Source organism: Aphis gossypii, chromosome X, assembly GCF_020184175.1.
Source record: "Aphis gossypii isolate Hap1 chromosome X, ASM2018417v2, whole genome shotgun sequence".
Lineage (NCBI taxonomy): Eukaryota > Metazoa > Arthropoda > Insecta > Hemiptera > Aphididae > Aphis > Aphis gossypii.
Window position 1 is genome coordinate 27,203,339 of NC_065533.1, and position 18,137 is coordinate 27,221,475.

Genomic DNA, 18,137 nt, shown 5'->3' on the forward strand with positions numbered 1-18,137 from the left:
ACCGATGTACCTACTATAATTATATTACCTATGAAATTGTACTGTCTGCGATGATTTACGAATTTCAAACTTTCAAAGCACTATTCCCTGTTACATTGCTTAAAAATTAAAATCAATGGTTTTCAAACTGTTTTGGCGAAACAGGTACCTACTTTTTTAGTGGAAACGAGTACCTACCTACACACTTATGTTTAATCTTTTGTTTATAATGTTTATATGTAAAGTGTTTAATGCGTTTATTATACTGCTTGTATGGATAGGTAAGCAATAAACAATAATTTCAATATCAGTTTAGAAGCTTGGATAGGTGGTTTACCTATTCGGCTATTCCTATAGGTACCTACTTACATAGTTATACTCTCCATTTTTGTACCTAATTATTTTGTAGAAAATGCATGAAAATAATACAATAAATATTAATGATATTGATTATTGACAAACAATTCATATCATTCAAACAGAAAAAAACATAACTATATATTAACGGTAGGTACCTGTAAAAAAACTAATTGTTTTTATTCATATGACTTTCCGTATCTTCCGTCACGATGTATGTTGGATGTAACCGTGTTATTTCTCTCCATAGTCCATGGAGGAATTAGTTTACCTCCACGACTCCACTGGTCGTTGAGCGTTTCACACACTGTTATCAACGATGTATTTTATAAAATTGTATTTAATCGTCACAGAGATAACCTTGTCGTAGCCTAAAGGTTGATTTTGAGCGAGTGTTTCAGACAGATTTTTTTTGTTAACGCCCGTAAGCGCGTCAATTTTTTTCAACTTAAATTAAATCAAAACTTTCACCATGCTTGGTTCAAAAGCCGTACAAGCGTTTAGACAGTTCTCGACTACTGCAGTCAGGAGAGGACACGCTTATGAAGGTCCCGGACACGTAAGTTTAAAAGAAAAACGTGATTTATACAGTTTTGGGGTTATCTAGATTTTTTGGACGATCTCGATTTTTTAAATATATGTACCTACTTTTAATGTTATACTTATTATTTTTGTTTACTCTGCAACATGATGACAAATATTTCTTTTAAAACCAAAGTATTTTTTATATGTCTTATCATTTAAAAATTGGAATACTTAAGCTTTCAATGTAACAATTTTAGTCAAATATCAGTTCATTAAAATGGCTTTGATTTTTTAGTTAAAAGACTTGGGTCGCCTAAACACTTTGCAATGTCATTGTAATAAATTATGTTAAATATATATACAGTTGAACCCCTCTAATCCGTCACCTTCTGAACTGGGTGTGTGGTTGAAACGCGAAAAAGGTCGGATTATCAGAATATACGAAAGCAATTAAAAAAAAATAATTTTATCAAATTTATTTATTAAATTATTTTAAATTACATACATATATTAAATTATTTACTACATAATATGTGTTATATAAACAATTTGAATAAAAGTATTGCATAATATATACTTAAATGTTTGATCCAAATTGACATATTTTCAAAGTATTAAAATTGATAATACTATGGTCGGATCAACCGAAGTGGTGGACGAGAGGGGTTCTACTGTGTATGATATTTTAAAATTTTTCCAATGATCAAACTAAATATCTACTATGTAATGAGGATAGTTACCATTTTATCTGAACTGATTGATTTTAAATCTGTGTGACAAATTATTTTTGTGTACTTATCTAAAATTTGATTTTTTGATGCTGTTTGGCTAGTGTTAGACATTTAGCCAACATACTTATTTGTATAGATTTTTTTTGTGTGCTTGATATAGATGTTCTAGCAGCATTATATTACACAATTTACTAACAAATTTTATTAATTAGATTTATACCTAAGTACAATGAAAATAAATATCTTATCATAGATAATATAAATTAAATTGCACGTATAAGTTATTTTAATTTTAATATTAAGGTCAATATTGAAAAATATTTATCATTATACATCTCTAAATAATAAATTATAGAATAAGTATATTAATTTAAATACATCTATTTTTTTCTAATTTAAAACACTAATGACATGCAAGGTTCAAAAGAGATATCCTAATCTGAATTTTAAAGGACATAAGTATAAAATATAATAACCTAGCCATTTTATGTAGGAAGTTATAACTTTATAGTTGAAACATTTTATTGAGAGTTAGTTTATAAGTTATTATGTTTTTTGTTAAGTTTATCGATTATTTTAATGGATACAATTTGTGTGTATTAAATATATATATATTGGATCATAATCGAGCATTTACTAAGTTACATAATATGTGATATACCAGCAATATGTTTTGAATCTAGACTTTGATATGAGTTAATGCGTAACTACTTTGTGTTAACATAATTATATAGGTAACATTTTTCTTGAAAATGTTGATAGTATGCATCAATAAATATTTGGTATTACATCATAAATTAAAATAATATTAATAAAATATTAATATTATTATAATAATATAATTATAATTATTCCTTTTAAATACTGCTAGTATACTACGATTGATATAGGCAAATTGAATGAAATTAAATTGAAATTTTAAATATATTATGTATTTATTCAATATTCAGACATTTACTCGCACCAATATTCTTAAAACATGAAAAATAATTAATTATTATTCAATGAACTTTTTGTTATTTTGCGATAGTTATTAAATAATTATAATAGATATTATTAAGTAAATAGTTAAATAATATGAAGAATTTGGTTAGTTTATGTAATTCATTTTAAAATCACAGTTAATAATGTTGTTGGATGTTTGATGCTTATGATATTTTTTAAGTTATGTAAGGATAATATTTTAATAAGAGGAGAGTCCAAAAACTCTAAAACAAAAATTAAAAAATATCAAAAACTAACTCATAATCTTAATTCAGCTACAATTTGATGTATGGCCATTCAATGACTGAATATATTATAATTTATAACTAAGTATGATTATAAGTTCACTAAATTTATTTGAAGTGATCTAATTACACTTAAAGTCTACAGACTAAACAATTAGGTATAATGAATATTTAAGTATTAAACAAAAACATACATATTACATTTGAAAAAAACATTATGAAACACCATAAAAAAAATAAAAACTTATGTAAAACTTCACATTTTAAAACAAACTTTGAAACTATTTGGTATCTACTTATTTTGTAAAAAGTCATTTTAACATTTAAGATAAGGAACCAAATAGTCACAGTAAAAATAAAAGAACTTTTATTGTGCATACTACTTATTCAACTATGTTTTGGAATGTGAAATGTGAAAAATTTAAAAATAATGAATTTAAAAAATTGACTTGTATTAGATATAAATATATAATTAATAAAATAAAAACTATTACATAATAAAAGTGTTTTTTTTTTTTTATTACAAATATTTGGGTTTTTAACTATAATGAAAATTACTAGAGACCTTATGGTTATCACCTACAAAAACAGTCTTAAATAAGCAATTTACATATTCTCTTGAAGTAATAAATATACATTATTATATTATTTAAGTTAGGAAATAAGTCAATTTTTTCTAACTTTTGACATATTTAGATCTGAGAATTTTTATTAATAAAATCACTCGAGACACATTTTTCTTAAATTTATTTATTGATTATATAATAATAATTACATTGCACTATTTAAATATTTATAAATTAAATAGTATTATATCTAAAATAATTTTTGTATTTTCAGAATTTGCCATTTGATGTGTTCAGCAAGTACAAGTTTACTCTTTACACAGCACTCTTCTTTAGCTCTGGTTTTGGTCTTCCATTCTTAATGGTCAGATACGTTAGAAAGAGGAGTGGATAAATTATTGTCATCAATTTTTTATGGTAGTATAATATTTTCTATTATATTCTTAAACATAATAACAATGTTACCTATTATTTTTATTAATGTTTTTTTTTTTTTTTTTTTTTAGTTAAACCAATCATTCCAAAAAGCATTCAGTTACACATAATTATTATGAAACAGTTTTTTTTAAGCCTTAGGCGCAATGTTCATTTGATATTTTTCTGTTAAATTCAATAATAAACTTAAAAATTATATGAATTATTTGTTTTTTTTTTTTAATTTTATGTTAATTTAATAAAACCATAAAAGTAACATTTTTTTTTTTTGTCTTAGTTGGGACTGATTAAAAATAAAATTATCAAAATATGGATAGGCCTATTTATATTTTAATTGAAAACTTCAATATATTTCTATATATAGCCTACTGGTTGTAGTATACTATAGTTGTAATAGTTGTAAGCTCACCTAAAAATATTGTAATACTAAATCATATATTAAATACATAATTTAATGTATAAAATTTTATAATTATGTAGAACCATTTAACATTACTCAAGTATTATGAAACAAATAATTTTAGCTATGAATTATTTTAAAAAGTTAATATACTTGTAATTCATTAGTATTTTTAGGAGAGTTAACTATTTTACCTTTTAGGAGAGCTAAAATCATTATGTTTGGGGTTTGATAAGTTTCCACATGTTACATAGTATAATCATAATTATATAAATTTCTACATAAACAATAATACACTATATTGTAGGCCGTATTATGTAAATTGTAAGTTAATTTTTATTTAAGGAAACTGTGGATTGCTATCACCTCAAACAACTTGATTCTATTTTATTTATTTTACTTGCGTTGATTTAATGTATATATGCTAGATAATCTATTTTTTCTCATACTAGTTATGTTGGAATAAATAGCCTTTGTTATTTATCAAAATGGCTTAATGTTCAATCACAAAATATATAAACTCAGTATTATTACTTATTTTTCTATTTTTGTAAAACAAATGAGACAATAATATGTAAAAACATGTTATATTTATTGATGTATTGGTAACATTTCAATGCAGATGTATATATTATAAATTATAAAAACAATAAGTATTGATAGGTATCAAATATGATTACTGACTAGTGTGCTAATTTCTTTTAATAGAATAAAACAATTATCCTATGGTTTTAACCATTGATAATATCAACATCAAATAAAATAAATATATATTTTTGGAATTTTGATTTGCATTGTTTAGATTTAATAGACCAAATTTTTCGATATCCATGCACTGACCTTTTTTCATTTGTCTCTCATTACCAAAACTATCTTTTGGTATTATACACAAATTTGCTGAATCCTAAAACAGTCCAAATAATTTAATTGTTATGTGTCAAAATAAACTAAATGTTTAACAATTATGTATAAATAGTTCTTTACTTTAACGAAAGCAGTGTTAATAGTTTGAGATCGCAAATTATAAGGAACTAATTTAGAAGAATTCCTTTCTTCTAATTTATTACCGCCAGTAAATATAACAAAATCAGCAATGTCTTCTTTATTTTGAAGTACTAACCAGTCAATTTTTATGTAACTACTTCCAGATCTGAAAACACATTTAAATAAAATATAGGTATAGTCAATATAATAGATTATTATAAATATTGTTTTAATTTTTCTGTTAAGCCTAATATATTTTTTTAACCATTAAAAATTAATATTAAAATTTTAATTCAAAAAGATTACATACGTTTTTGATAATTTAAAATGTTGCCTTATAAATAGATAAATCATTCAAAAGGAATAGGTAGCTTTATTTGAATAAAAAAATTTTAAATTGTATTTAATTTATCTTACTTATTTCAATTTTTAAATGTTCAATACCTTCAAACACTAACAAATTTTTTGATTTAAAATTAATAAGATAATAAAAATAATATTGCATTATATCTAAGTCATATTGTAATAATCATTAGGTATTTTAAAAAATATGGTTAAGGATATTTTTATACTTAAGTAGAAGTTGGCTTTGGTTTGTTTCAAACATTATTTATCAATAGGTACCTACTGGTAACTGGGTTTTATAATTATTTTTTTAGTTGGATTTAACTTTTTGCTTAGTTTTTATAATATATAATGCTTAATATAGGTAGTACTGCTATATTAAATATAAACAACAAATTTTGTTGATGAATTATAATAAATAATATATTATTATTATTCAGTTTTTTATAATTATGAATTACCAGTTTATCATAAATTTAATATAATTATATTTTAATATTTATGATAAATAATAATAAATTAGTGCTAAATTATTTATTTTTTTTTCTATTTTTATACATTTTAAGTAACGTTCAAAATAAAATATAAAATTATGTAATGTATAAACAAAATATAAGAACCATGGTTTTATTATTTATTGCAAACCATCCCTTAATTATTGATTTATTATAAGCACCTATTTTATTAAATTGAAAACAAAAGGATAATAATTAAAATTATTTCTACTAAATGTAATAACTATTTAAAAAGTCCATTGCTAATATAATATTTACCTCTTTATCTGCCTAAATTTTACATCTGGTGTTACAATAAATGTATCATCGTCATCTTCTATGGGAATATCACAAATCAATTCACTCTCGCTTAAATCTGATACATAAGATACTTTTGATGTTAATAATTGCACACATGTTATATTATCCCATTGTGCATCTGGATTAAGTTTAGAGTTAAGCATTCGTTTGATGGGAATCAATGAACAATCGCATTCAATAGGATTACCTAAAGATGCGTATAACTTATTAATTAAAATTGTTTAATTATACGTATAATAGATATATAATTAATAATTGGTAAGATATTTATTAATATTAGGTACAACTAGGTATGGTACTAACCTTTAAATGAGATTGTAGTTCCTTTAGTTACAATTTTAGCCAATTCAGGAGGAAAATTATTAAATAGGTTGTTTTCTACATTGAAAGTTTTCAATTTTGGAACAAAGCTTATGATCTCTTTTGAAAGTTTTGTCAATTTATTGTTGGAAATCAACAATACGGACATATTTTTAGGCATATTTCCTACTTTTTTCATTGATTCCAAATTATTGAATGATAAGTCCAATACTTTTAATGATGTTAAGTTTCCAAGTACACCTGAAATGTAGGTATGTATTTTAATAATGAATATACTGGGTAGATAAGTACATACTAACATTGAGTAAAATATATATAATCAATGGTACTAGTCAGTTATTGCATAAATAATTACATATTAAATTATGAAGTTGTATACATTTATGACTTATATGTATACAAATGTTAATCTTATTGTTTAGGAGCTTACATTTTATAATGTGTATGATTTTATATTACCTGGTCGTATTTCATCAATAGAATTATGACTTAAGTTAAGATATTTAACTTTGTGCGTTCCAACTGTTATGTCGTATGTTATTATTGGTATTTCATTATAGCTCATATCAATTGATTCTAAGTAACTAGGTGTGTACATATGGTTTGGAAATGATTTTTTGGTGAAAAATGAAAACTGATTATGACTTATATTCAACTGTAAATATTTTAATTTATCAAGTATTACTATACTAAGTAAGTAGTTAAAATGAAAAGTATTAATTACTTACATATTTAAGAGATAGGCAGTCATCCAATAAACTATTCGTTTTGTTGTCTAAAGAATGTAGTAGATTATGTGACACATCCAATGTTGTCAATGATACCAAACCTACATATTATAAAAACAAATCAAAAATACACACGAAACACAATACATTAATGAGGATATAATATTTAGTTTAAAAACAATTCATTGTGGACTATAGAGTGTACAGTCTATAGCTGAGGTTCCCAAACTGTGGGTCGGGGTTATATTTTTATATATTTTTTGTTGTAAGCAACTAATTTATTAAAAAAATAGGTCATTCATTGATATAGTGGGTCGCCAAATTTTAAAAATTCCCAAAATGGGTCGTACAATAAAAAGTTTAGGAACCTCTGGTCTATAGTATAGACTATAGTGCCCTGAGGTCTGAATTGATATAGTAAAATATATGTTAGCCTTAAATTTAGTTATAAAGTAAGTTAGTAAGTAGCTTTGAATTATAATGTACTGTTATATGTATACAGATTATATCTTAATGTAAAAATGTCTATGATTAAAGGTCTATTTTTCAAGAATAATGTATATATTATATTATTATATTAATATTTCATTATTAGTTATTACAATGATACATTTTTTTTATGTCTATTTACACATTATATAGTGAACAAAAATATGATACCATCTTCAACTGAGGGTGATAGTAATTAATTAAATCTTAATGTTTCTTTGAGGAGGCCAACATGAAAAATTTTTAGAATTCTTCTAAATAAAAATAAAACCGAGAATTTGTTCGTAAAACCAATTATTGGCAAAATCGATTTTGATTATTTTTGTCATCTAACTCAAAAACAAATAACCACTTGAAATCTTCACCAAATGTTTTTATTAGACTAACTTTATAATTTTTTTCTATAAGTTATGATTATTTATTTTATTTGACCAAAAAACCTGAAAATGTAATACAACATTTTGAGTGAATTTTTTTAAAGACATTTGGAATTAAAAAAATGGACGATATTTAATCAAAGAATAATGATGTTTGTTATTTGGTTATAATTTAAAAATATTATTCACGAGAACTTCTAGCTACTACGTAGGTATATTTAATATTACCTTTTATATTTTAACGACATTATCAAATGCAATGTTTCGACAAAAGTTAATTTAATCTAGGTCATACATATATTGTATTGCTAATGGTAAAATAAATTACTTTTTTTTTGTATCCAGATTAAATATCTATACATCCTATTTCGTTTTTTAGTTTTCCAATTATTATTTTAAATAGGTAACCAACTATTTCATAAATAAAATGCCTACTGACCTTTAAATGCGCCATTGGGTATTTCAGTTAAACTGTTTTCAGTCAAATTCAATAATTGCAATTGTAATAACCCATCAAAAGCCTGCGATTCGACTTGAGTGATATTATTTTGTGATAGGTCTAGATAAAACACTACAGGCAATACTCCAAAAGCCTTTGTACTGAGCTGTGTAATACTGTTACCCTAAAAAGGTTATTTAAAATACATATATATATATATATTAGTATATATTATTACATTTTTGCAGGTACTTAATCAAAATAGGTATTTAATAACGTTCAATATAATATTACTCTTAATGATAGATGTCTTGTTGAAACTAGTTTGCTTAGCGCTTCAGCTGGTGGTATTGTGATAGAATTATAATCCAAAATTAAGCTTTGTAAAGACAACAATTTTGAAAACGATTCGCCATTTAAACTGTTGCCTAACATATTGTAACTTAAATCCAGCGAGAGGAGTGCGTTCATTGACGGCCAAGCTCGATCAGGTCCAACATCTTTGATAATATTATGACTTACCGCCAGACTTGACAACGATATCGGTATGGTTGGTATTTGCGTGATATTATTATATCTTAAATCTAAGTGACTCAATGATGACATTTTAACAAATGTCGCAGCATTAATTTTTTTTATAGAATTATTATTCAAATACAGTTCGAGTACAGTCGGTAGAGTGCCAAATGTTGTAGACTTTAAGTCTTCCAGGGCATTGTGACTGAGGTTGATGGATCGTAAACTGAGAAGCGATTGAAACACGGAGGGGCTTATAGATTTTATACGGTTATAGCTGAAATCCAATGTATGTAGTTCGTAAAGCTTTGGAAATGTACCTTTAGGTATCACCTTAATGTTGTTGTGTGTCACGTTCAAGATTTTAATGCCCGCCATGTTGGTAACTGGTACCTATAATAATTGTATATTATTAATTAGATATTATATTATATTCACAATTCATAAGGAAATAGGTTACATAGGTATATTATTAAATTGTCAAATATTGAAGCTAATTTCGAGTATTATATTAAAGATTAAATGTAGGTACCCATTTTATATTTCTTATGATTTTGTATAAACAATACTTTTATTATGAATCATCGTTGACGTATTAAACATTTAAATAAAACAAATGAAACGGACTCGACATTTACCTGAGACATATCCGTCAAGTTATTGTAAGACAATTGCCATACTGTAGCATATGTATTATTGTCAAACGCAGTGCTTGGTATATTTGATATTGAATTGTACGACATGTCTAACATCGAAATATTAGCACAGTTTTCAAATGCTCCACTGTCGATTTCCGATATATTGTTTTTGGATAAATTTATGTAAACTAAATAAAGATTTTTGAACGATAGTTTTTCAATTTTAGTGATTTGATTTTCAGATACATCAATGACCTAAAATATTACCTTATTATTCACATTTAGTCAAAATACAATTTATTTAATACAAGTACCTAGTACAAATTTGTAATAAATAAAATTAACTTCTAACAAACTTATAACTATATATTTCATAAACATACTTCAACGTAATTTTGACCAGAAAACATTTGATAGTCGATAATCTGCATACGATTTCTAGCCAAATCTATGGTACCTATTCTTGTCATTGACGCAAATGTCCCTCGGTCGACTTTAGCAATTTCATTGTCGCTAAGATATAATCTTCGAAGAAAACGCATACCACGAAATAACTCCGAATCTAAACTTGTCAGTTTGTTATGACTTAAGTTTAAAACCCGTAGTAATGTGTTTCTTGCAAATGCACCTCTTTACAAATAAATAAAAATAAATATATAGTTAAAATTGAATACCATAATAAAATTAACTAAGTATATGAATGATTGCTAAAATAAATTATAATAAAACCTTGTAACGGATGGTAATGAATTATTAGCCAAGTTAATCGACACAAGCTTCGTTAAATCCCCAAAATGGGAAGAATCTATTTTAGAAATATTATTGCTAGATATATCCAATGTTTCTAAGTCTCTCAACCCTTTGAACTGATTTTTTTGAAGCGTTCCTAATGCATTGCCTTGAAGATCGAGATACTTTAACTTTTTACATGGACCTAATGAGTCAGGAGACAAAGACGTTAATTGTCCATTTGTTATGTATAATTTTTCTAAACGGGTTGGCAATTGACTAGATTTAAACGCGCTGGTTGGTATAGTAAATATTGCATGTTTGTCCAGTCTCAGTACTTTTAAATTGCCCAATATCTGTAATATAAGTTTAATTGAAAAATTTAAATGTATAGGTAAGTAGGTACGTTTTTTCATTGAAAAATATATCTTGTATTTATCAAAACAATTTACTTACTTTCAATGGACCAGAGGGAAATTCAGCCAATTTGGAGTTTACGATGTGTAATTCGGAAAGTGTGTGATTAATACCAAAAAATAAATCATCATCCAGTAATCGTATTGGCGTATCTTGTATAATCAGTCTGTTTACAGGAATCGAATAAAATATGTCTCCAAATAAACGACCTGTACAGAGATATAATAGGTACATCAAAAATACACACAATAGAATAGATGCTATTGCTTATTATAATACCTAAATCATGTTTATATAATTTTAATATAATAATTAATATAGGTACTATAATAAGAATTACCGATATTGCACGATGAGATGGTCAAGTTGTCCACTACTACGTCACCAAGTGATGCAACGTTGGAAAGACCGACGGATAGTGAGGCCAAATTGCTGTTTTCGCAGTGTAACGCTAATCCATTGTCGGATTCTGCTACGCATCGACATGGGTGCAACGCCAGTTCAGGCAAACTGCCTATTTTAGGACACCTATACTTAGGACCGGGTTCGCTGTATTCGCCATCAATGGAGTAAACGTAAAGAATCAAAACTAGAAGTATGCGATTCACCATATTTTTAAATGACTGGAAAACAAGAATTTGCATCGTTAGTACCTAATAATCTAAAATAAACTAATATTATAGGTATATTTTTAAATTTTACTCGCAGACAAAATGTAAGAGTTGGTATTTACTCTGAGTCTTTGTAGACTTTAGGTAGGGACCTATAGGTATTTCATGTTTTTTATTCTACTGCAGTAAAATATGTAAATGTATATTAGACTTTAGAATTCAGACATACCTATACACGGCTACACATTATACACAAATATAAATGATAATATAATAATATAAATATATCTATTTGACGTTCCAAGTATTTTAATATTTATATAACATGTATATAAATACATTCAAGATAATAACATTACAATAAAACTGTTTTCTTTTTACGAGCGATCTAAAGAAAGTAACGAATAATTATCCTAGTTTCTGTAGGCTGCAGCTGTTGTTACTTGGATAAAAAATAAAAATACATGATATTTAAGATCCATTTTAGCATGTACAATGTCTGGTAATTATTTAAAATAAAAAAATGTACAAAATTGTTTAATAATAATCCTATAACCTTTGATTAGGAGTAGGTACCTATTTTTATTGCTAATTATAATATTATTTATTTCTTATTATATAACATGTACTCGTGTATAATTATACTTAATACAAATAATACCTACTTATAATAAATTAATAACTACGTTTAGTTTAAAAATTTCCATTTCAGTTACAGTTTCTTTTGTTTATAAGTATTGATTAATATTTACTTATTTAGTTGGTATTAGAAGTGAAACAAATAATATTTATAGTAGCTGGTCAAAGAGTAAATATCGATTAATTAAAATAGAACCTTTTGTTAATAAATTTATTGAAAAATAAAAAAAGAGGGAAAGTCAATAATTACTCTACTGTAAAAGAGCCAGTAAGTATCTAGTTTACGTCGTCATTAAGTAAATCACTGTAATGTATATGGTATACCTACCTATGTTAAAATAAAAGTGAATTCAATAATAATTCATTAGATACATATTAAAAATGATTTTGAGCGAAGACTGTTCGCCTAAATACGTATATTATAAAGTAATTAAAAAATATAAAAATAATCAATAGAAATATAATAATTGAAAAATGAACCTAAATGTTTTTAAAATACCTACCATTGTGTATTCAAAATATAATAAATATACGCAAAAATGTCAAAGATGTAATGCATAAAAATTCTTATTGTGTCCATATTTTTATTTGTTTTTTCTGATTGTTTTGAAAAATACTCCTCTTTAAGTACGAACTAGATCCAATTTTCTATTAGAAGCCACCTTCAAAGTTGAAGATCAGAGCATTTTTTTTTTTTTACATAATATCGTGTGACTCGTGTACAAAAAACAACACATACACAATACGTAGACATATTGTAAAATCAATAAATATCCATTGTTCCGCACACAAAAAAATCAATTTACATATAAAAATGAGCAAAGAAAATAATAAACTTAATATTTTTTTTTACAAACTTATTTTCGTTTTAGCTACTTGAATCATTAAAAATCCATGTCTCATGCTCAAATATAACCCATCTCTATTCTAAGATAAGAAGGGCGCCTGTGCTTAAATAAATCTCAAATAATCCATGATATCTAATCAAATAAATTGTATAAATTGACACTTATTATGTCTCAACTGGTGATGTTTGTTTTGTCATTGTGTATGTTTGACTAGGTACCTAGTGAAACTTGTTAGCACAATGAGAATTTGTGTAACTAATATTTTATCTATGAAAACATGTTATTAATAGGTAGGTAAAATTTTTATTTTTTTAGTGTTATTAATTATTAATTATTATAAATCTGTTATAGTTATAGGTAGGTACCTATAATCATGTTTTTTATAAATATATATATCATGTTGTTTTTGACTTCTAATATGGTTCTTTATTAGGTATATGATTATCCAACTATTTAAATACGTTATCTAATAAAATAATAAAAAGTGTAAGAAAAGTGTAAGAAATTTAAGGGAATAGGTATCATTTGGAAAAAATATGCCAAATCAAAATATTTTTGTATTGGTAGCTAAATTACTTTCCTTATGGACTATAGTTCGGAATCTTTACTCTTTAGCGAGCAGTTCTAACTTAACTAGACCCTAGTGAACACATAAATTGATAAATTCAAAATCAAAGTTATATGATCGTAACGTGCACTCGAGCTAGTCGAACCGAGTAGGTAATTTATAATGTGACGTAGGTAGGTACCTATAACTCGGTAGGTACATATTATACATTAATATGAGTCCATTAACCATTTACGACCTTTGTTTAGGCATTCTTACATCATGTTCATCATAACTAGTAGTTGAACTCTGTATAATTTATTAATACAAATATACAATAAAACTATAACTATTATTATAACTTATAATCATATTATTCATATTTCATAACACATACCTGTAGGTACTATTTCACTAAACAACGACTACGTAGTAATCCGTCATTTTTTCATTCGTGTGAAATATTATGAATATAACATATTTTCCGTGCAGAAGTTTTTCATTGTCATCTAAATTAAATTTGTTAACAACTTTATTATAAACACTGCAGCATGTATTTGTTCCTTGAATGCGATAGACTACTGCAGACTGCGGTATCTACTACTTTAACTGCGGTTCACATGATACCCATTCCCATGGTAGGGGTAATGTCCTCGGAAGAAAGAGAGAAAACTACTATAGAATTTCGTGCGTTCAATTCCCTTTCACTCTGTGTACTGTGAATCATAATAAATATTATACAGACTATAATAATAATATTAATTAACTGCTGCATAGTAGTTATTAGAAATATATATGACAAAAGTTTACCTACCAATATAAACACACTTTAAGATCAAAGTACGTTTGTATCAATTTGTATATTTATAGGTAGGTACAAATAATCGAGAGTATCAATTACTCGTGACTGTACTTAATAGATATATTAAATTTTAATTCAATGATACATAATTGTACACGAAAAAAAAATTATTCTGAGCGTAGACGACCAGCCTACCTATATATTATCTAAAGATATTTTATTTTATTATATATTTAGCTATTGTTTCTAGTAAATACTAAATAGTAATATATTTTTCTATTAATAATACAGTAAGTTGAAATAATTTTTTATAAAAACAAATTGCTTACATTATAAGGTAATTATTAAAATATTGTTTTATAATATAGGTACATATATTATATATATATACCTATATAAGTATAGCTGCTGATAGTATCTTATAAATCAATACAAACATTTATATTTTTAAATAATAAAAAAATAACAAAGAGGATAAACTGGATAGAGGATAAATCTTTATTTTACGTAGGTGTGTAAGTGATTATAATAATGTCAAAATTTGAACTTTTATTGCTTATAAAAAAATGTTTATGACTTATTTACGCTTAACGTTTAATTCCCAGTAAAAACCTTCAATGTTAAATTAAAAATGTTTATGAATTTTTTATTTAAAAATTAGTAATTTGCAGAAAATTTCACTGATGTTGACAAATTTTATAAAAATTTGAATTTGAAACGCATTTAAATAAAAATTATAACAATAGCCTATAGGTATAGGTGTTTTGGATATTTTTTAATAATTAAAAAGATAACTTAAATGGAAACTTAAGTATACTAAACTTATATAAATGTCGTTCTTATTGTAGTTAAAAAAAATCAAAATCGTTCGTCACTATTTTTTTTTTTATAAGTTATAGATCAAACTTTTACCAAATATGTCAAAATCGAGAAAATTTTGTTGAAAAATCATAAAATTTTTTGTGCTTTATCTAAGGTTGAAAAATTCAACACTAAATTTTTCATAAGTATAAGCTATTCCTTCAAATAGCTATAGAGAAAACTCGAAGCGCTATTATAGGAACAATTTTATGAGCATTTGATTTTAAATATTTGGTTTTATTCAAAAAGTATAAGCCGTAGATTCTTAAAAACTTCACCAGTTATTTAGATTGCCATTTTCTTTACATGATTTAATTTTCAAAATTTAACTTTCGCTTATTTTAAGGTTATTTATTAGGTATTTGAAATATTCGTATATTTTTAGTTTTTTTTTTTTTATAAATGCCTATAGATAAAATTTTTTTGGTTAAGTCGAAATACTTGAAAATTTAATACGAAAGTCCTCATAAGTTAGTCTTATAGTGATTCAAAAATTATAAGAATACAAAGACACAATTTTTTATTAGCATTTGAAGTTCATTGACAAAAATTCGTCAAAATCATGAATATATTCAAATTATTTTGTAGGTATAATTCATAAAAAATTTTGTATAAGTAGCTAAGAGTTGAAAATTGAATACAAGATTCTCCATAAGTTTGACTTACAGTAATTATAAAAGAACTTAAATGTTGGTACATCCAGGCTATTAAAACATAAACCATCTTTTTCACCAACCATTGGAAATTATATCCTAGGCTGATAAATCATCTCCGTTCAGAATCGTTTTTTCTATACAATGATATCTATCATTGGATTCAAATTTAATATACCTATCCAATATACTATTGTCTATTATAGTGACCTTCTATACAGCACAGCGTTACTACTTGACCACTCTTTTTTACCTTTGCAAATATATACGTAACTCGACTCTTTGATAAAATCGATTTCGAACATTTATATATTTATATTTATTTATACTATATATTTGTTAAATTATTCAAATTTTTCGACAAAATAAATATTCTGATTATTTTATTGTAATTTGAAAACGAATAAACATAGAAACTTGACTTTTTTACAATATACCTACCTACAATATATACACATAAACATTTTAACATTTTAACGCTTATAAAATAATTTTTGAATGCTTTTTTGATGTTTTGAATTTGGTTATTAACAGAATATTCCTTCAAAAATTCTTAATTGAATTTATACTATTACTTATTTATATTTCAAATACTAAATCACTTAATATAAACATATCACTCATATATTTATATTCAGTTTCAGGAGCAAACTTAAGTGAAGAATAAATTATGGTATTTTTAACTAATTTATTTTAATTATTTTTTAAATGTTCACTTGTTAGTTGTTAGAACTAAATTGTTAATGATTTCATCATCATTAAATTTTCCTAATGCATCTTTTTTTCACATAACATAATAAAAAAAAAATATAAAATAAACTTATCCAACATTTTTATTTTTATATTTAATTTTGTTACAATATTTTATGTATAAATTACAAACCAATCTTTTTAATATCTTATTAGTTAAATTTATACTAAAATATCAATATGGTCTATAATTTAAAGTCCTTATACCTTAATCAGAATTTTATCAAATTTAATGTTTCTAATACATTTACTAATTGTCCTTAGGTTTTGGTAGATTATTTTTAAATTGAATCACCTCGACCTCTTTTTATCTTAATAACTGTTTTCAGTCCTTCACTGTAATAAATACTTCAATTGTATGTTGAGTAATACTAATTTAACTAGGGTTAAAATAATCAATGATTTGGGTATTTTGAATTTGAATTATCTTACAAGCTTAACCATAACTTAGTTTTAAACAAAGCTCATAGAAGGCTTGGTTTTGTTAACAGAAACACCTAACCCTTCATAAATATAATTCATCTTAGAACTCTGTATTGTTCCCAAGACCCTAGTTAGGCTGTCCCTAGAATTAGGTTTCTAGTTTAGTCCTAAAATTTCTCCACCTATAATAAAAAATTGGAAAACATACAACATACAATTTTTAAAAGACTCACTTATTTTGTTACAAGTCCATCGTTAACTAATGAAATCAACAAATCTATCCCAGAATCTATAGGTTTAGACTCACTTCAACTTAGAAGACAAGTTAATGATATTATTTTTACCTTTGATTTTCTAAACGGCAACATTTATTATCCTGAACCATTAGCTTTAAATTTATCATGTATTAGAGTCACATTGTATGATCATCTTTAAGATAAATTAGTATTGAATAAATTTAAAGTACTCAAGTAAATATTTTAAATACTTCAACTAAAGTTATTCTACATAGTGTTTTAAATATGTTTTCAGTGTTAGTACTTAAAAAAAATACCAATTAGTAATTTTTCAAATAAGTATATTTTAAGTAGGAATCTATTTCTTTTTTTTTTTGTGTGTGTGTATTTAAATCAAATTTAATAATATAAAAATAATAAGTATTGCAAATAAGAATCAAAAACATGCAGTAAAGTGACAAGCTTTTTTTTATAATTAATCAACAAACAAAATTATATTCTATTTTAATTACACTCATTTTATGGGGTGGCTCAATGGTCTAACCTTAATTCAAACAGTACTTAATTTGAGTACAACAAATGAGTGTAAATTTAATATTTTTATTAATGAAATATTGATATAGGTAAAATAAAGTAATAAAATATATCTTGTAACCAACAAAAACCATAAATTGTAATAAAAAATTGTATAGATTTGATAGTGATAAACTAATTTTGATTAACTTTAACATGGCTGTGATATTGAAT

General features: G+C 24.8%; 1 protein-coding gene across 1 annotated transcript; it reads right to left on the minus strand.

The window, feature by feature from the left end:
• Positions 1–4,793: 4,793 nt before the first annotated feature.
• LOC114130109 (toll-like receptor 3) lies at positions 4,794–14,270 on the minus strand. Its single transcript, XM_027995000.2, has 14 exons — positions 14,063–14,270; positions 11,361–11,643; positions 11,060–11,229; positions 10,604–10,959; positions 10,258–10,504; positions 9,875–10,129; positions 9,015–9,629; positions 8,721–8,904; positions 7,416–7,516; positions 7,147–7,342; positions 6,670–6,927; positions 6,325–6,553; positions 5,207–5,372; positions 4,794–5,126 (listed from the first exon to the last, which is right to left on the minus strand). The coding sequence occupies exons 2-14, from the start codon at positions 11,629–11,631 to the stop codon at positions 4,941–4,943; spliced, it is 3,234 nt and encodes a 1,077-aa protein (XP_027850801.2). The 5' UTR covers positions 11,632–11,643; positions 14,063–14,270; the 3' UTR covers positions 4,794–4,940.
• Positions 14,271–18,137: the final 3,867 nt, after the last annotated feature.